The following is a 21286-nucleotide window of genomic DNA, read 5'->3' as shown; positions in this document are numbered from 1 at the left end:
TTCGGATGGTTGATGTCCTTGTGAATTTACTAACATGCCCTCCCTGTTGCCTCGCCACTTCTTTCATCTTTCGCACATTAACTTTATTCACTCTATTAAACTCCACATTTTGGCTACAACAAAATACATAAATGACTATCTTCCAAAAAAGAACAAAATAGCTTGGTGAAAATACAATTATTAGAATAACAACTATCTCCCATACCCATGCGAACAGCTCCAAGCAGGCAAGCGTCGAAGAGATGATGTTGTCGCTGTTTTCTTTGATTCAACCAAATCAATTGCATTCAATGGAGTCGAATGCACTATGTCTGGAACATCGTCCATAGCTTTGCTTTGTTCCATGACGACTGCACGAAACTTTCAATAGAGTATAAGAGTCCCAACAAAGAAATCTCAAATCTCAAATCTCAAAGCCATTGAAGACAAACACATTTCCAACCGAAAACCCTAAATCGAAAGTGTGTTGGACTCCAAGACAAAAGAACAGTCATACACGAACACGTGTAAATAATCATGCATGGACACACACATACACAGTGCTCACCGAAATCCAATTAATGATTCCCCTCTTCAATGGATGTCCATTCATCCACATGTACACATGACACTCACCAAATATATAGCCATGCCTTACCTCCTCTCTCTCTCTCTCTCTCTCTCTCTCTCTCTCTCTCTCTCTCTCTCTCTCTCTCTCTCTCTCTCTCTTTGTGTGCAAGCCCTACTAATGGATGTTCATTCGTTTAGATCCATAAATAGATATTGGCAAAGGCTCGAACATGTTAAAGATCCAAAGATGAATACCAAGGTGAAAATATGAAAATCTAAACTATCAAAATGAGATCAAAAATAAAAAAATCTTAATAATTTAGAAGAGATAGACAATGTTTATTAAAATGGAGGTTTTCATCAATTTAAAAAGTCTTTACACAACTCATTTAAAAAGTCTTACAAAGATTATATATATCAAGTATGTAGCGATTTTCAATTTGGAAGAGATAGACAATGTTTTTCAAAATGGAGGTTTTCAAGGATGTGCTTATGCGGCGGCGACTCATCCAAGTTAACATTGCCAAAAACCTATCCAGATAAACTTTGAAAGAAGCAAATTGCATATCAAGGGCAATGCTCTCGAGTGAAAGGGAATGAACCCACATGGTGATTCATCTGGGTTAACATTGCCGAAAACCTATTAAGGGAAACTTTCAAAGAAGTAAGTTGCACATCAAGGGAAACATTTTCATTCTTGTGAGCAATCAACTCACATACGCCATCCTCTATACGACCAGCACGGTCAATAAGATCTTTCATCTTCTCATCATGATCATCCAAGGATCCAATACGTGGCCAATACTTTCGGACATGCTCATATATCTCGCCCATGTAACCCTTGATTTCTTCCAACTCATCATGTATCCTCACCCCATCACAAAGATTCCCTTCGTATTTCTCCTCCAAAATTCTCTCAATCCTCTGTAGACGGCTATCAATGCTTTCACCAAGAGAAATAGAAACCCTTTGACGTCGAGACAGTGCCTTTACTTGCTTCTCAAGCCCATCGAAGCGATGAATGAATCTAGAAAAACTAACAGAACTTTCATATCCTCCAACACGCCTAAGTGCACGACGAATTGCCTTCCTCCTTACAACCTCTTTCCCTTTGCACACATTCATTTGCACACTGGGGGCGCACTGCACAACATTTGCTACAGACGCATTTTTTTCCTCCATGCTGCGCAAAACACATACGTCAACATCCAAGTGCATATCAACTATTCTTATCTTATCTTAAAAATGAAAAACAATGGAAGATCCTAGATGACATTAGATTAACTTCCAATGCATTAAATTTTTAAACATACGTGCATTAACTTCCAATGCTCAAACAGTGGAAGATCCTAGATAACATTAGATTGACTATAAAATAGAATTTGCTATAGTAAGTAGCATCTAAAGTGGGGTTTGAATTTGTTTATCCCACACAGGAATCAAGTGGGTCTTCAAGATGCATTTGGATTAGATTTCAAGCAAATTCTCATGGCTTCCTAATTGAGAGATTAGGCTTTTTGTCACAATGGATATATCCATTTTATAATGAGAAAAGTCAAGGATCAAAGCCAACGGCACAATGACCAATGAGTTGGTATTTTAGGTGGTGCACCTAACATTGCACGGTGCACACCAACTAATATCCTTTCTTAGAAAATCATATCCCACCCCTGCCAATGAAACTATAATTCACACACTAAACAATCTCCTAAGTTTAAAAACGTCAATAACGAATTTTTAATGTCATGAAGGGCTACCACATCCATGCCAACCCCACAGATCGCAATGAGTTTATCTGAAGGATAGTTGTATCAGATATTATATTTTTACTATTATTTTTATTTAGATTTTATTTTTATTATTATCTAGATCTAGATATATATTAAAACCAATAATAATAATAAAACTAATTAGTTAGTTAGATAACAATAATAAATATAAATATAAATATAAACTAATTAGTCATCATCATCATATTCATCATCATATAAATATAAACTAATCAGTCATCATCATAAAAAATAATCATATAATCTAATAAACAAATCATGTAATCTAATAAAAAATAAACAAACTAATATCTTAGATAGATAGATATTAGATTAGATAAAAAATAAACTGATAAACTAATAAACAAACAATAATATATTAGTTTATTAGTTTATCTAATCTAATATCTATCTATCTAATCTAATAAACAAATAAACAAACTAATTAGATTAGATAGATAACAATAAACTAATCTATCTATCTATCTAATAAACAAACAAACTAACTAATTAGATTAGATAGATAGATAGATAACAATAAACTAATCAGATAACAATAAATAAACCAATAAACTAATTATCAAACTAATAAACTAATTAGTAAACCAATAAATAAACTAAGATATTATTGTATTATTTATTTTAGTTTTATTAGTTTATCTATCTAATCTAATATCTAATATCTTATAGTAGTTTATTAGTTTATCTAATCTAATATCTATCTATCTATCTATCGAATATTTAGTAATCTATCTATCTATCTAATAAACAAATAAACAAACTAATCAGATTAGATAGATAACTAATATCTAATAGTAGTTTATTAGTTTATCTAATCTAATATCTATCTATCTATCTAATATTTAGTAATCTATAATATCTATCTAATAAACAAATAAACAAACTAATTAGATTAGATAGATAACAATAAACTAATCTATCTATCTATCTAATAAAAAAACTAACTAACTAATTAGATTAGATAGAATCTAATATCTATCTATCTATGTAATATTTAGTAAAGATTAGATAGATAGATAGATAACAATAAACTAATAAAACTAATTAGTTAGATAACAATAAACTAATTAGATAACAATAAACTGATAAAACTAATTAGTTAGTTAGATAATTAGATTAGATAAAGATAACAATAAACTAATTAGATAACAATAAATAAACCAATAAACTAATTATCAAACTAATAAACTAATTAGTAAACTAATAAATAAACTAAGATATTATTTTATTATTTAGATTAGTTTTATTAGTTTATCTATATAATCTAATATCTATCTAATAGTAGTTTATTAGTTTATCTAATCTAATATCTATCTATCTATCTAGTAAACAAATAAACAAACTAATTAGATTAGATAGATAACAATAAACTAATAAAACTAATTAGTTAGATAACAATAAACTGATAAAACTAATTAGTTAGTTAGATAGTTAGATTAGATAAAGATAACAATAAACTATTTAGATAACAATAAATAAATCAATAAACTAATTATGTTATTGTTGTTATGTTGTTATTGTTATTATTAATTACTAATAAACACATTAAAATTATTAATTATTAATTAACACATCCACACATTAACACATTAAACTAATATCTAAAAATCTAAAAAATCTAAAAAATAAACTAATCAGATAAACTAATAAAACTATAATTAGTTAGTTAGATAACAATAAACATAATAAAATAGTCATAATCATAATCATCATATTCATAAACTTAAACTTATAAACATCCACTCATAAATTAAAATTAAACATTAAACATTAACTAATAACATCAACTCAACATCAACATTAACATAACATAACATTAACAAAAATAACTAACATAAACATAAACATAACATAACATAATAATTAGATAGATATTAACATTAACATTAACATTATTAACATTAACATAACATTAATAAACTAATAAACTAATCTAAATCTAAAAAATAACAATAAACATAATAAAATAGTCATAATCATAATCATCATATTCATAAACTTAAACTTATAAACATTAAACATCAAACATTAACTAATAACATCAATCAACATCAACATGAACATTAACATAACATAACATAAACATAAACATAACATAACATAATAATTAGATAGATAGATATTAACATAACTATTAACATTAACATAACATTAATAAACTAATTAGATAGCAATAAATAAACTATAAACTAATAAACTACTTAGTAAATAAACTAATTAGATAGATAACAATAAACTAATAATAAAACTAACTAATTAGTTAGTCAAACAACAATAAACAAATTTAAAAAATAAATTACTTAGATAAACCAATAATAAAACTAATTAGCTAGTTAGATAATAATAACATAATAAAATAAAATAGTCATAATCATAATCATATCATATCATAATAATCATCATTCATCATTCATAATTTCATTTCATTTCATAATTATTTATTTAGATTAGATTAGATAATTATAATAAAATACTCATGTTATCTATCTAATCTTCTAACTTCTAATCTAACTAACTAATCTATTTGATAATAACTATAACTAGTAAGTAACAATAATAAATATATATAATAATAATCATAATCATAATCTATCTAATAATAATAACTAATAAATAAATAACTAATAATCTAATAAATAGATAACATAACAATAAATCATCAAATAAACAACCATTAAACATTAACATTACCATAACATAAACATTAACATTAACTAATAAAATCTACATTAACATAACACAACAATAACATAACATAAACATAAACATAACATAACATTAACAATAATAACACAACATAAACATAAACATAACATAACACAACATAATAATTAGATAGAAGACATTAATCTATCTAATCTATCTAATCTTCTAACTTCTAATCTAACTAACTAATCTATCTAATAATAACTATAACTAATAACTAACAATAATAAATATAAATAATCATAATCATAATCATAATCTATCTAATAATAATAACTAATAAATAAATAACTAATAATCTAATAAATAGATAACATAACATTAAATCATCAAATAAACAAACATTAAACATTAACATTAACATTAACTAATAAAATCTACATTAACATAACATAAACATAAACATAACATAACATTAACAATAATAACACAACATAAAACATAAACATAACATAACACAACATAATAATTAGATAGAAGACATTAATCTATCTAATCTTCTAACTTCTCATCTAACTAACTAATCTATCTAATAATAACTATAACTAATAACTAACAATAATAAATATAAATAATAATAATCATAATCATAATCTATCTAATAATAATAACTAATAAATAAATAACTAATAATCTAATAAATAGATAACATAACATTAAATCATCAAATAAACAAACATTAACATTAACATAACATAAACATTAACATTAACTAATAAAATCTACATTAACATAACACAACAATAACATAACATAAGCATAAACATAACATAACATTAACAATAATAACACAACATAAAACATAAATATAACATAACACAACATAATAATTAGATAGAAGACATTAACATTAATTAACATTAATATTAATAAATATAAATAATAATAATCATAATCATAATCAATCTAATAATAATAACTAATAAATAAATAACTAATAATCTAATAAATAGATAACATAACATTAAATCATCAAATAAACAAACATTAAATTAAACATTAACATTAACATAACACAACAATAACATAACATAAACATAAACATAACATAACATTAACAATAATAACACAACATAAAATAACAATTAAGTAACAATAACAATAATAACATAACATAACATAAAAAACATTAACATAACATTCACAACTATCAATCAACATAACATTAACAACAATAACATTAACAATAACAACATAAACAACATTATTAACATAATAACATAACAACAATAACATAAACATAACATAAAACATTAACATAACATAAAACAATAACATAAACAATAACATAACATAAAACAACATTAAAAAAAAACTAATAAACTAATATATAATAACTAATCTATTCTATATTCTATATAATAATCTATATAATATAATCTAATAATTAACTAAAAAACTGCTGGGGGGCGGCGGGGGAACTGGGAGGGCCGCGTGCCTAGGCGCCGCGAGGGGGGGGGGGGCAAATCCGTCAGCGGCCGCGGCGGGGGAACTAGGAGGGCCGCGTGCCTAGGCGCCGCGGGGGGGGGGGGGGGGGGGGGATTTCGCCAGAAGGGGGGGGGACGGGGCGGCGGATTTTTGGGGGGGGGGGGGGGGGGGTTCTGAAGGCGAAGGCGAATGGCGAAGGGCAACGACTGAGAGAGCCAACGAGAGAGAGAGAGAGAGAGAGAGAGAGAGAGAGAGAGAGAGAGAGAGAGAGAGAGAGAGAGAGAGTACCTTCTCCTTGCGCGCGATCTCCCAAATCTTGAACGCCGCAACGTCTCAATGCACGATCCAACCAAGCTTACTTGCACAAACACAATTGAAGAATCGAAGGAAGCTCGTAAACCTTGGATATATTTATCATGTATCATTCTCATCATGAGAGAGGGAGGAGGGGAAGACGTGGGGGGCATTAAAGCCACCATTGCATGCAATTCAAATTTCTCATGCAATTTAAATTTTTCAAGTTTGGAGGTTCGAGAGAAAAGTAGAGGCTTGGAAAGAAAGTGGAGGTTCGGGAGAAAAATGGAGGTTCGGGAAATACCGGAACCTCCAACCAAAATAATAATGTAGTATAGACATGCAATTCAAATTTTTCAAGTTTGGAGGTTCGAGAGAAAAGTAGAGGCTTGGAAAAAAAGTGGAGGTTCGGGAGAAAAATGGAGGTTCGGGAAATACCGGAACCTCCAACCAAAATAATAATGTAGTATAGAAGATAGATATATCTTAACCAATAATGATAGCAGTGATACGATATTAACCTTGAAGCTGACAACGTGAAGTTGGTAATAAAATTAATAATGGCATTTATGCTTGAACTAGAAATGATAGCAGTGTAGTTATAATGCATTATGCCTACAAGTGGCGACTGTGAAGAGCTGCATGCAGTGGGAGAGCGCATCAATGGCGGGTCTGTGCTGTGCCGAGTGCGAGGCTGCTCCTGCAACTCTGGAGTGCCACGACGAGCTCCTCCTCTACTGCGGGCCCTGTTCCCACCTACTCCACTTCAAAAGAGCTCGCAGTCATCACCTTGTGACGTCCTTCACCACCTGCGATCACTGTGAAGCCAGGGTGGCCCGCATGCAATGCGCCCCATGCGCAGGCATGAGCTGCAGCCAGCCACTCGCCTTCTGCCCTGACTGCTCCTCCCTCCTTCACTCCAAGAAGGCCCGGCATCACCACCAGGTAGATCCCTTGCCCTCGCCATCCTCGTCCTTCAGGCAAGAGAATGCCCTGCATGCTTTCGCTGCACCGAAGTACAGAACCCTAACATGCACGCCGCACGAAGCCCTAGCGGCCTGCAGCGCACAGAACCAGACTCTCACCCGCACACCTGAGAACAAACCCCTAACCTGCTTACCGGACGAAGGCCAAACGGCCAACGCACAGGACGCAGCCCAGCTAGTTTCCACACACATTGTGCAGGATGAATCTCAGGAGAGTCAGAACAATAGCATGCTCCTGTTCAATGTCCCTGGCAGCACAGACTCTCCCTCTCATCCCCATCGAATAGAGCCCCCTGTTGAAAGTCATGTAACTCCACCTAATTTGCAGCCCCCTCAGAGCCGTCATCAGCATCATCACACAGAACCCTCCCTTCATGAAAATCATCATATACATCCCACTATTGAAAGCACCTCTGTGGTAGTTCCTCTCGAGAGTCATCCCACCTCGTCCCCCCTTGGAAACCATCCTTCATCAGTCCCCTTCAAAGCCGATCAAAACTCACCCTCGGCCTTGTCTTCGCATGAGAATTGCCGTCCTTCGGCCCCCTTAGTAGACCAATTTACTTCCCGCAGCTCAGTAACTCTTATTTGTGACAATGTCGATCAGAGTATCCCCTATCCAATCCAGTTGAATGAGTTCCATGCAAACCATTCTCCTCCAATGGATACTGTTCCGCATTCCAGCAATCCGCAGCTAGAGGTTCTTCCTGAGCTTGCAGCATCTACTTACAGGTTCCTGGATGAAGTCCTTCCTGTGGTGCCACGGCGCCCCCGGAGTGGCCTGGGCCAAGGGCTTCATAAGAATATGAATGGAGTATCTGAGAGGAACTTTGCCATTGATGCATCAGGCAGACCGGTTCCTGACATCTTTGGCAACCAAGAAGAAGTTGTTGAAGTTTTCTCTCGAAACGTGCCTGCTGCTAATTGTCCACCGGGTGGATTCCATAATGGGGAGGTACCGCCTGAGAATGTACCTTTAGCTGGTACTCATCGTTCGCCAAGGCCGAAGACGGAACCACTTGAAGATTGGGATGATCGGCTTACTCATGGCGGTTTATCAGCAGACGAAGTATTTACTGAAACGGAGCCTGAAAGTGGAGAGGATGCACACTTCAGCACTGCTACTGAAGACGATGAGAAGTTCACCACCACGAAGACATATCGTAGAGGAAGTGTCACACTTAAAGCTGTTGTGATGACTGGAGAGGATCATGGAACATTGCATGCAGCAACAGGTATCCTTTAGATTATGTCAAATTGGAGATTTCTTGTTGCGTATCCTTTAGGTTTTTCTTTGGAGATTTCTGGTTATTTGACATGGCAGAACTGATCGCTTGATGGTGCTAAAGCATGGATCCAGAGAAAGCTGAAACTAGGACTTCATCTCAACGTTGGTCACAATAAGGCTCGGAATACCTTAAGAACTGCACAGAAAGACCTTACCCATTACAATCTCCAGCAGGTTTGAAGCCTCTCCGACTTTACGTTCTAGTTTGAATTCCGCAAGGTAAGAGCGGATGTAAATTGTGAAGGTTCCGATGTGCATCAGCTAAGCTAACATCTCATCACAGATACTCTTAGGAGCTCTGATCTCGCAAGAAGGAACCGGATTTACCACTTACTGTTTGTTGATCTGAACCAGAATACTCGGAGGTGGAGCTGAGCATATTACAGATGTTTATATGTATACCACGAGATTTCTGTTGCTAGAGGTTCTCTGTTGGACACGGGGGACTTAGATGGAGTATCTTTGTAATATCGCCCAAGTTTGGCATGTAGATATTTGGGATGCACGAAGACGGTTTTCCTATAATCTTATGGAGCTTGGATCAATGAGTGATATGCTGTGTGATCACCTTGTGCTAGTAATGAAGACTAGCTGCTCCACATCTTGATCGTACCGGTGCTTTAGACCGTTGGCGGCAGCAGCCCGGGCACTTTGCATCCCGCCAGTGTAGATACGCTTCATGCGATATGCTGTGTGATTACCTTGTGCGAGTAATGAAAAACTAGCTGCTGCACGTGTAGATTCTACCGGTGCTTTACACTATTGCTAGTAACAGTCAGGGCACTTTGCATCCCACAAGTTTCGACTAGCTGCTCCATGTTAAAATTCTATCGGTGCTTTACACCATATAGATGCGCTTCATGGGTACGGTTGCAACATTCCGTTAAGCCATGTACAGTGCCATGCATGGTTGAGGGAGGCCATTTTGATCACTTCTAGGACTAGAGAGATTAGTTTGGGGTGCAAGTAGTTGGTGTACAATTTGGACCATTAAATAGTAAGGAAACCCCAACTTAAAACAACATTTAGGGCCAGCTCATTTAATGGAGACTATTGTAGAAGCATTATTTGGGTTTTGTGATCGCATTAAATGCATCAATCAAGGTAGGAAATCACTTTCGAAGTAGAACTTGATGTAGATGACCTATGTTCAGGTATTTTCAAGGCTCAATGATCGGAGATTCTTCTCTCTTATTACTTCTTTTCTCCACTCATACTTGATGGATGGGGTGTTGTAAATTTAGTTAGTAAACAACTCAGCCAATAAGTTGGGTGACATTTACTACAATAGGGTTGATTTGTTGCAACTACAACGAATTCAATACTGCTACTTGAGTTGCGTAATCAAAGAAAAAATTAAAAATGGGAATTGTTGATTATAGAAAATAAGTCGTTACAAAATTGCGAAGAATCGAGCCTTAATTTATTGGAAAGGAGATGTCAATTGATAGAAGAGGGAATTTCTCTCAACCTAGTATTTGAGGGAGGAAGATTGAAGTTGAAAGAATTTGGAGGGATTTCGAGCTCTTTCTTGATCTAGTTTTAAGATTTCATGGCTCGACCTAGTTGTAATCTATTTTTGGAATTAATATGAAAAGAAATATTGCGAGATGGATTGTCACTTTTCTTAAGGGCAATCTAGTCCAAAGTGATAAAGTGTACTTGAATTCTCAATCTATAATTTATTGTAATGTATTGATAGTTTGCTTTAAGCAATTGTTGATCAAGGTTACAACACCGTTTCTAATCAAGAAAAGTTGGCTTCATGTTTCCATTGCCGAGATTCAACAACTCCCTTGAATAAGTGAGCTTGTGGCCCCTAATTATAAGTTAGAATGTAAGCAAATTTCTAAAATTGTTCTTGAAGCTCGTGGAAGAGATGGTGAAGCTAAGCTTAGGTAAAACCCTTCTTTTGTTACTTGGTTTCGACACTTAGAAAATTGACTAGTAAGTGTCCCCTATACATTGGGGAAACACTACATACATTTGCATTTACAAGATGGACACTATGTGCAACGCTTGACATATACTTTCAATCCCCCCTTGGATGTCAAATCCATAAGCACAAATCTATTACAAAGTAGATGCCAAGCAGAAAGATCACTTGGTTATGTTCCTCCATCCTAAGGTAAGTATAAAGTGTCCAAGCTTGTCTTTAGGAATGGGCTTAGTGAACATGTTAGCAACATTTGCAAATCTAGTTTATACATATTGTGTCTATCTCATGAGCCTCAATCATTTCTTGTGCATAATGGTAACTTATACCACTCCACTTTGTTCTCTCATCGAATACCATATTATATGCACTTGCCATAGCACTTTGATTATCATACCACATTTGAATCTCTCTTGGGTCCCAAGTCTTCTTACCTTTTATTTTACTGAAATTAATGCTCTATACTTAGCCTCACAAGTTGATGTTGCGACTTTTTTCTTATTAAATGAGATTGCAATGTTTCCAAGCATGAAGCAATGAGACATTCGACTTACTTCCATGTAATATCTCATACAGTGTCTTGTCAACTAAAGCCTTTGTAGAGCATCTATTTATAATGTAAATTTCTATGTCTATATCTTTAGTCCATAACTCAAACTTGAGGTCTTTTGGCAAAAGCATGCTTCAAATCATCTGACAAGTGTTCTATTTTTTTTGTTCAACCAAACCATTTTGTTGTGGAGTGTACGACATTGTCATCTCATATTGTGTTCCTCTTCTTTGCAAGTAATAATATATTATCCTCGATATATACTCACCACCATGATATGTACAAAGGTAATTCAGCTTCTTACCGAGCTGATTTTCCATCGTAACGAGTTATTCTTTCAATATTTCAAATAGAAGTGAATCAACTAATTTGGTCATCAATGAAAAAAACAAAGCAATTCCAGCCTCCAAACGATTGACCAGATTACTACGCATCAAATTCAATGCCTTCCTTGCATTCACATCTTTATCAAGTTTTGAGAATGACAAGGGACACGTCTTGTCCTCCATGCAATCATCACACAGTTTATGCATAATCGTATTAGTAGTCGTTTGTCAGGTCTAGCGATCTCCTATTTGTGAGCCTCATTATGAGGCAGACACAAGGACATTTGGATGACTTAAGATCAACAAATTTTGATCAACAACACATGACCTCCAAATTCCAGGCTTGAATCTTCTAATTCTATTGCAAGGTTGAAGAGACGTTTGACAAACATTAGAAAGAATTGTTGTAATTAATTAATTAGGACAATTATTAATTATGAATAGTTGCAATGATTGAAGAGTTGTTTCCTCTCTAAAGCGTTACCATTTTGCATTTTTACCCATTCGAGTACTTGAATCAATATACGAGTATACCCTTCTTTCTCTCTGTTATTTGATCGCAATATTTGCAGTAGTATTTTTTTTGGCATCGTATCAGCCTATTTGCTGCGACTCTTTGAACAAATGAGGCCACCTTGATCTTGCATCATAAAAAGCTGATCTGGACAACTATCACTGAAGTTCTCTATCAAGATGTCGACATGAACGGCAACGACATCCTCATCGGATACAACTCGTAGCTACAAAATAGATAAGCTTTCTGATAAGAATTATCAAGTTTGGAAATTGAAGCTTACGATTATATTACGAAAATTGAACTTATTTAATTTTGTTGATGGTAGTCGTACACGTCCCTAGCCTAATAGCCCTGATCACATAGATTGGTTGAGAGATGATTTAAGTACATGTCTCGACCTTCTCTTTCATTTGGGAGGCAAACAGACCTAAGCCATTCGAACATTAACCACTACGGCTGAAATTTGGACCAGGCTAAAAACTCTTTATGAGCCCACCAATGTTTCTACCCGAGTGGCCGCCTTCAAAAATCTTACGACTCTTACTACAGAAGAGTCAAATATTCCCACCTTTGTCAAGACATGGCAATCGACCATGTATGATGCCCTGACTGTTGGACTCGTACTCCTTCCAATGGACATCCAAGACATGTTGCTTCTTACTTCCTTACTGCCCTCATGGCAGCCCTTTATTACCACTAACACAAGTGGTCAATTGAACCTTTTGAATATAATTCCCTTAATCCTACAAGAGAATACTCTTCGGAGTACGCTTGCATCTTCATCCTCTGATCCATCCCCTACTCGACTTGCCATGGTTGCCTCTTCCCTGCAAGACCGATCTTTTCATAAGTCGCCTCGCCCATCAAAATTTAGGAAAAATCCTCATCATTCCTTACGTCCTCAATCTAATTGACCAACACCGTTCATGTTAACAAAACCTTATTGCAAGATTTGCAACAAACCTATACAAACAATATCACAAGACTGTTGGCATAATCAGTCTCGTAATGGGAAAGGTAAAGGCAAAATGAAAAATTATGCCTGTGCCTATTATGTCTCTGAGTCTGGTCAATCCGATTGTTGTGATGATCAAGATGATTTATCGCAAGCTTCTTCTAAGGGTGCGCTTGTGGCTTTTGTTGCCATTGACACCGTGGTTGACCTAGATATCAAGAATCTTTGGGTTCTTGACATTGGGGCCATGTGTCACCTTACTTCTCAAAGGGATTGGTTGATTATTTATAAAGCCTTAGTCGTCCCTTTCGATGTGAGGTTTGGTAACAATGGAACCCAAAAAGCCATCGGTGTTGGCACGGCCTATATTGAATTATCCGATGGTAATATGGTTGCGATTTCGGATGTCTACTATGTGCCTAATGTCGCTAAACACTTGTTATCTATTAGTAAGCTTACTTCAGATACCACCTCAATTTCCTTTTACCACACATTCTCTTATTCACCATATTCTACCCTCTGTTCGCACATATACTCTCTCTTGTCCCAAACATGGTCACCTCTACCTTCTCGGTCACTATCCACATATGGTTGAGGTCTATATTGCTGATGCTGCAGAAGCATAATCTAATTACACCACATTACTATGGCACTTTTCATCTAATTACACCACATTACTATGGCACTATCACCCTTGCTCATCTAAATCTTGGCACTATGCGTTACATAAACCATCATTATTTGGCCACTCATTTTCCCTTACCCAAAAATGCCAAAATTTCCTTATGTGAAGGATGTATTTTTGGCAAACTTTCCAATAAACCCTTTTTCAAGGGTCACAAGCCAACTACATGGCCACTCCAAATTGTCCACTCTGACATTTGCATGCTCCCTACTTGTTCTCTTACCAAGAATACCTACTTCCTCACCTTCATAGATGATTACACACGCTTCACATAAGTGTCTTTCCTACAAGATAAGAGCTCCTCCTTGGTTCTTAAGCTCTGCCGACAATTTCGCCATTTGTCTCAGAACCAAAGTGGTTGCACCTTAGCAGCCCTTCAATCCGACAACGGAGGTGAATATATTTCTCGAGCGTTCAGACATTATTGCCGTGAGCAATGCATCCAATAGCGGTTGGCCGTACTTGACAATCGACAACAAAATGGATATGCGGGGCGTAAAAACCTCATGTTGCTAGATGCTGCTCGAGCTCTTATAAAAACGGCCAGCCTACCACTTACCTTTTGGGAAGAAGCCGTTGTCACTACCAATAACATCCCAAATAGGACTTACACAAGGAGCATCCACAATATCCCATACACACGCTGGTTTGGTATAGCCCCCAATTATGGACCATTTCATGTGTTTGGCTGCCCGACATACTCATACCTTCCCCTTGAAAACAAAAAAAAGCTTGTTGATCGTGAGGTAAAAGCAATTTTCGTTGGCAACGGTGAACCCCAATGGTGTGAAAGGGTATCGTCTCTATGACCCCTTGAAACGACGCTGCTTCTTCTCTAGGACGGTCATTTTTTATGAGGATGCCCCCGTCCCACCTCTAATTAGAGAACCATCTACAGCATCACCCTCAATGGGTGGTATTACACCCCGGTCCCCAACTGTCGAGACCATCGCCTACCTTAGCAGGTCCCGCATTCTCTCTTCATTCTTCCCCTTTCCCTGTCAGTCAGGATGACACGTCTGACACTGTCACATGGATGCTTTCACAGTGTGTCCCCCGGCCTGTGATGCCTTCCACACCTCCGCCTGTTGCAACTGCAATGACGCCGCCCTCTGTTGTCAATATGCTTGATACACCACGGTTCCGTCTGTGCCTCACCCTCACCAGCCACGCTAGGTTTCACCCAGTTACATTACTCGGCAACCACGTACTCATCATACTCTCTCACCTTATTTGCGCTCATGCCCACATCCAAAGGCTCCGGATCCTTCAATCGCATCATCCACGGGCCCTGAAACATTACCATTACTCCCCGAGGAGCCCCTACCTTCGCACATCCCATATCTCTTGACTTCTTTGCCCTCTTCCCCCATCCTTGAACCATCACCAGAACCTATTTCGTCCTCTCGCTTTCGTTCCTTACAGGACATTTACTCCTCATCGCAGCCACATTTTGCTCACGTGTCAATGGAGAATCTGCCCAACCTTTCCATCGTTCACTCTTGCTTCACGACAACCATAGATTCTAGCATTTTAGTGGTTGATGTGGCTCGGATTCCAGTTGATGACGCCTTGACAGGTGCTCATGCTCTGCAGTGGCGCCAGGCTATGGAAGAGGAGCTTCAAGCTCTAAAATCAAACAACACTTGGGTATTGGTCCCCTTACACCCAGGACGCAAGCCTGTTTCTTGTAAATGGCTTTTGCATTTGAAATATAAGCCAGATGGCACTGTGGCTCACTATATAAGGCTCGCCTAGTAGCGTGGGGCTTCTCGCAAGTTCTCGGATTGGACTACTAGCAGACCTTCTCACCGGCCCTTCGTTTGGCATCCCTTCGCATATTGCTGGCTATTGCTACTGCCTTGGATCTCGAGCTCCACCACCTTGATGTTCAGACTGCTTTCCTCCATGGCAAGCTGCCTGAAGAGATTTATATGCAAACAGCCCCCTTACTACATTTCCCAAGAAAATCCAACCCATGTCTGTGGGCTTCACCGCTCCCTTTATGGGCTCAAGCAATCACCTCGGTTGTGGTTCCAACGTTTCAACACAGTCATGCTCCAAATGGCCATTGGCTATACCCGCTTTCAATCTAAGCTCGATATTTACATCAGGCATCACTCTTAGTTATACATGATAGTCAGTAGTCACCCTTTATGTTGATGACATAGCCGTCCTCAGCTCCTCCCAAATGTCAGTTCAACAAGTCATACAAGAACTACACATTGCTTTCACTATTACCGATCTGGTGCCTTATCCTACTTCTTAGGGCTTCAGGTTAATCGTGACCGTGTTCGCAAGACTCTACTCTTGCTAGTGGCTTTAGTACTATTCATCCCGCTCATACTCCTATTCCCACCACATGCAAGTTATCATTGGCTGATTGTCCTCAAAATACTATCGAAACCTTGTAATGTAAAATAGTTACTGGCATCATTAATTCTCGATTTGCCCCTCGTTTCTGAACATTAGGGAAGCCAAATTGAGTGTTCAACAATTGTATCCATATTACTGGCCTTGCTGTGGATGACCAAATATCTTCAAATTATCTGCTTTTAGTCTTTACACTTCCAACAAAACTTCATGCATGGTTGAGATTTGATGACATGCATTCCAAAACATCCATGAAAACTCTAATTTCTACTCGGATCAAGTTCATAATTAGCGAATTCCGTGCTAAAATTGTTGCCAATCCAATTGACGAGACTACATTTGGCATGCAGAGAGTGAGAGTGAGAGAGAGGCAATAGAAGAGAGAGAATTCTCGTTTTCTCTCACAGAAAATGCCCAAACAGCAGTTCCATGCATCGGATTACATGGAAATGGCCCATAGCTAAATGCCTTTAATGGCTCGGCATTTATTAAGACCAATACTCGCGATCCACCTGTCTCCCTTTCCTAGGTATCCTCTTTGTCTGTATCATAGAAACAAGGTTTAGTGCCAGATTGGTGACTTATGAAGGAAAAGCTTCAAATCCATCTAACGTGTGAGTTGGCTCATTAACAATGAATGACCTTTGCACACTTGTTATTTCTAACATAAAATACCAAGGGTGACTAATATAAGCTTTTGTCAACAAGACGTTTTGATACCTATGGGAGCCTAATCTAAATATTAAAGATGGAAGGGATTTTGATCAGTTGAGCATCTTTTCATATGTCAGGATAAATCTTGATGGATCTGATGGAGTTTATTCATCTCCATGGACGCAAAGGACTTTTCAATCGCTCACAAAGCTGTTATGGAAATTGTTTGTCCTTAGCTCAACATTATCAGAGACCCAATGACCTTAGTTTTGACAGACTCTCTCAACACACTTAAAGCATTGCCTTAATAGTTTTTTAATATAACTGTTGGAGAGAGAGAGTCCATTTTCTGCATCTGGATGCAAGAGAGATTAAAACTTATGCTCTTTTTCTCTTTGCTTATTAACTATAGTTTGTAAGCTGCTTGATAGCTTACATACCAACATTCTTTCGTAATTGCAAGACACATGTCTATAGTGAGAGGATTGTTCTTATCCTGGGATTCGTAAGGAGCATGTTCAAGAATTGAAGCATGAGGTGGTGGAGTACACAAACATTGCACGAATAGTGTCTGAACAAGTTTCTCCTTTGGAATGATGGAGAATCACACAACAGTGAAATACTTCCATACAGGGGTTATAACTTGTTCCATTCAAGAGATTTAGTTGTAGATTCCAGGTAAATACCCCTTCCTAGTGTTGGATATGCTGCTCAGGGATGCGCAACTCACATGCTGGGATCTACTTAGTTACCTTCAATATATTGTTTCACCACTTCCAGCTTACGCCAGCAGCTGGTAGACAAGATCCCTGATCTTCGTTGCTTCCATATGTGGTCTTATTGGCACCTGTGAATCAGGTCCCACACACAACAGCCGAACTGGAAGGGGGAATGCTTGCTTGAGTCACCATGCACACGTATTTCATGGTTTCGAAGGAGAGGTACTTGCTGATCTTTTAACAGTGTATTGTACGTCTCTTATTAAGACGGGGAATTACGTACGAGTTTAACAAGGTTATAATCGTTTTCCTGAATATTGGGATCTATACTGTTTAAATGCAGACAAGTGTGATGAAAGGCGCAGTGCGTAAGAGTAAAGCTCTCAAAGAAGGGTCATGTGTTGTGGAGCTTGAATCCGTAGGTCCAGTTCGACGCCTCCGATTGGCCGACAGTTGGGTCTACAGCTTAGCTCGCACTGTAGCAAAATATTTCATTTCAGATTACTGTATACAACACTTTCAGGTGCTAAACCCTTCCCGATTCTCACTGATGGCATCTGTCTGGGACTATATTTCCTGTAGAGTCGTCTGTGTTCCTTTTCCATGGTTGGATTTGCCAAAGCTGTCTTTTCCTTTTGTTCTGCGTCTTGGTTCCTTGCTAGCTTGCTTATGCATGTGGGCCGAGGCTGTATTAAAATTGCCGACACCTGCATGCACTTCCATTTAGCAAGTCCTGAAATTACTGCTGTGATTTTGGCAGGTCGTTTTCTATGGGGTAAAACAGAACGCAGACTGTGCTGGGCAAGCATTTGCAGCGACTTATAACCGCGTCGCAACTCTCTCTGCAGATTATATACCGCAAAAGCAGCTGGACGAGGGAGATCCTGTAGAGCTGAGAAAGCGCAGGCATTGGAGAGGGGCAAACAAGTCTGTCTACAGCAGAAAATCAAGGCTGTCTTACAAGAAGAGCCTTGTTAGGAGATTGTATAAACTCGCTCGATCATCCAAGCTGACCAGAAGGCTGCAGAGAAAGGCAGAACGCATGCGTAGGGCAGGTCATGTCTTGAACGCAGTGTGCGGTTGTGGCCATGCCTCACTTTGTGCCATGTTCGGTGTGTGCATGAATCGGGTGCCAAGGACTCCATCCCTGATCAAGCTCTATGGTTACGAATCTGTAGGTGCGATTGTACGACATTGTAGAAACGTCTGTGAGGATTTTATTGCAGGGAACGATTGGATAGTCGTTGCATCAAGACTATTGGACCCTATTCTGGACTGAAATGGTTGTCAGGCCACCTCCCTGCACGAGAGGTGAAGGTACTCTTCCCCCTTGTATAAAATCCTAGGATAGCTACTTCTTACTGTTTTTGCCCTGCAATTGAAAATTGCAAAGTCTGCCTCTGCAACAACCAACGTGGATTTGCTATAGGTAGGCTGTAAGCCTGCTGCTGGGCAGCTAGTGACTTCATGTTTCCCTCATTTTTTGTATCACGTTAACTTCTTCTAAGAAAACTTCTAAGTCTCTAAAGCTATAACAAATATACGTTGAGGAAATTTTCAGAATAGATGTGTTTGGAAATGTTTTCAAGTTTGACCAAGGCATGCCAATTCAATTTTGTTGACATATGAAGATGTCAGTAACATGAGCACCATGTTCAGGTTTATATATTAAGTTATAGTGCCCAAAAGGTACTAGCCAAGCATGCGTTATGTTATTGTGCTAAGGGTCATTACATATGAAGATTGTGATGGTAGATATATGAGATCTTGACGGCATATTGAACTTACAATCCTTTATTTTCATGACTATAACCAAATTCTTAGACTGGCCCTCAAAATGGGGTAGTCAATGGATTTGTGAGAGTACGTAACTCGTTTACACCTAGATAGTAGAGAAAGATGAGGTAATTTCATAATTGAGAAAAGGAACTTCGAATATTTGGGGTTCCTAGGAGAGAAACTTTGGAAGGTGAAGAAAGACTCCAGGTTTAGTTGAATGGAACTAGAAAAGATTACGGATTTGGATAGAATAACTAGTTCCATTAGGAAAAATTTTCCCCAACAAAACTCTACTCACATTCTATGAGGAAACTAACCATTTCTACCAATAGATTTGGGGGGAATAGATACATGGCAACCATGGAAGGACATAGAGCGAATGTTTAGTTGAAGGGGCCTCGATGTGGTCTCATACAATTTGCTTTCCTCTTCTCACCACAAGCCACAAGTCATTCTTCCTTGCATGATGGAAACTTGCCGCTAGCATTAAAATTTAGATCCATACCTTCTACAATCATGGTTAGGTGTGATCCTCTCTATTATTTCTCTATGTCCTCCTTTGCAAATGATGAGACAAATTCACCAAGGTAGATTCTCCTTCGAGCATACATAAAAATGATATGTTAGCTCTCATCCACCACCTTAGGAAATGGAGGCATTATGTGTGAACATATAGTGGTATTCATTGACAACATATCATTAAAGGATGTTTGCAAAACAAGCAAGATGGCTAGACTTCCTTGAAGAGTTTGAGTTTGAGATTGAGATATAGCATAAGCTTGGATTATAAACAAATAGCTTATGTACTTAGTCAAAAGGAAAATTTGAGAGGTGTAAGTGTATTTCTTAGCAACTTCCATGAGTTGCTGAAGGAGGCACTAAACAAAGACAAGGAGATGCAAATTTTGATAGCAGGTGTGAGGGTTGTCTTCAAGTACGTGGGCTATCATTGGCTATTGACATAGATCAAGATGCAAATTCATGAGGGACATGTGGAAGGAACTCTTCAACATGTTGGAGACCATTGAGATTCTCATAATCCTTTTAGCCACAAATATATGCTCCAAGAGTGTCAACCAAGACATATAAGACTATCTCTTGAGCCATGCTTGAGAGGACTAGAGGGATTGGTCAATGTATCTTGATGTGTTTGAGTTCCACTATAATAGCTCCATCCACAAGGCAAGTGGGTATACTCCTTTTCAATTTGCCACAATGAAAGAAGTCATCGCCGCATTATCCGGGGGGAACCATGAAGGCAAAGGATCAAGATACAAAAGAATTCATAATAAAATGGCATGAAAGAAATGTCATAGCCAAAAAGAGTGTATAGTAGAATAAGTTTACAGTGGTAGAGCAAGCCAATAGAAAGCATAATAAAGTTTATTTCCTCAAACGAAACATGGTCCTAGTTAGTTCCAAGTATATATCTTTACCTAAGAAAATGAGCCCAAAGCTCAATCGCGGTTTTCGTGGACCATATAAAATCATAGAAGTCATCAATGAAGTCACCTGAAAATTAGACTTGCCAAACAGCATATTTGTGCAAAGTGCCTTTCATACACACCTTCTATCCAAGTTCCACCTACACACTCAATGGGGCAGGTACATAAAATTATTACATTTCAATCTCCCCTTCATTGTTGGGAGCATAAAGGTTACCCTGGATACCACTACAAGATATAGGCATTATACCAATGTTAAAAGCGACGAAAATGTAAATAACAAAAATTTCCCCCGTCGTAAAAAGC

The 21286-nt window shown here is 37.3% G+C and overlaps 2 protein-coding genes and 1 long non-coding RNA gene across 3 annotated transcripts; 1 reads left to right on the top strand and 2 right to left on the bottom strand.

The window, feature by feature from the left end:
- Positions 1-981: 981 nt before the first annotated feature.
- LOC148024512 (uncharacterized) lies at positions 982-6897 on the bottom strand. The gene is made up of 2 exons (XM_087693714.1): positions 6762-6897; positions 982-1732 (listed from the first exon to the last, which is right to left on the bottom strand). The coding sequence occupies exon 2, from the start codon at positions 1729-1731 to the stop codon at positions 1117-1119; it is 615 nt and encodes a 204-aa protein (XP_087549840.1). The 5' UTR covers position 1732; positions 6762-6897; the 3' UTR covers positions 982-1116.
- Positions 6898-12263: 5366 nt separating this feature from the next.
- LOC148024511 (uncharacterized) lies at positions 12264-14642 on the bottom strand. Its single transcript, XR_015693247.1, has 3 exons — positions 14570-14642; positions 12939-13197; positions 12264-12593 (listed from the first exon to the last, which is right to left on the bottom strand). It is a non-coding gene; the product is annotated as an uncharacterized LOC148024511 (long non-coding RNA).
- A 3241-nt stretch (positions 14643-17883) lies between these two features.
- Positions 17884-19170, top strand: LOC148024510 (uncharacterized). Its single transcript, XM_087693713.1, has 3 exons — positions 17884-17978; positions 18100-18279; positions 18517-19170. Exons 2-3 carry the CDS (start codon positions 18109-18111, stop codon positions 19033-19035), a joined length of 690 nt encoding a protein of 229 aa, XP_087549839.1. The 5' UTR covers positions 17884-17978; positions 18100-18108; the 3' UTR covers positions 19036-19170.
- The last annotated feature ends 2116 nt before the right edge of the window (positions 19171-21286 follow it).

The sequence above is a fragment of the Lygodium microphyllum genome, chromosome 15, assembly GCF_053477565.2.
Source record: "Lygodium microphyllum isolate KBCC chromosome 15, Lygodium_microphyllum_v1.1.10, whole genome shotgun sequence".
NCBI lineage: Eukaryota > Viridiplantae > Streptophyta > Polypodiopsida > Schizaeales > Lygodiaceae > Lygodium > Lygodium microphyllum.
Note: the sequence above shows the minus strand (reverse complement) of the source record. Positions and strands in the feature narration are given on the sequence as shown.

Excerpts from the sequence above, each read along its gene's own strand:
- LOC148024512 (XM_087693714.1), bottom strand. The coding sequence starts at position 1,731 with ATGGAGGAAAAAAATGCGTCTGTAGCAAATGTTGTGCAGTGCGCCCCC.
- LOC148024510 (XM_087693713.1), top strand. The coding sequence starts at position 18,109 with ATGAAAGGCGCAGTGCGTAAGAGTAAAGCTCTCAAAGAAGGGTCATGT. Across the intron at positions 18,280-18,516 it reads ACTGTATACAACACTTTCAG|GTCGTTTTCTATGGGGTAAA; the intron begins GTGCTAAACCCT and ends TGATTTTGGCAG.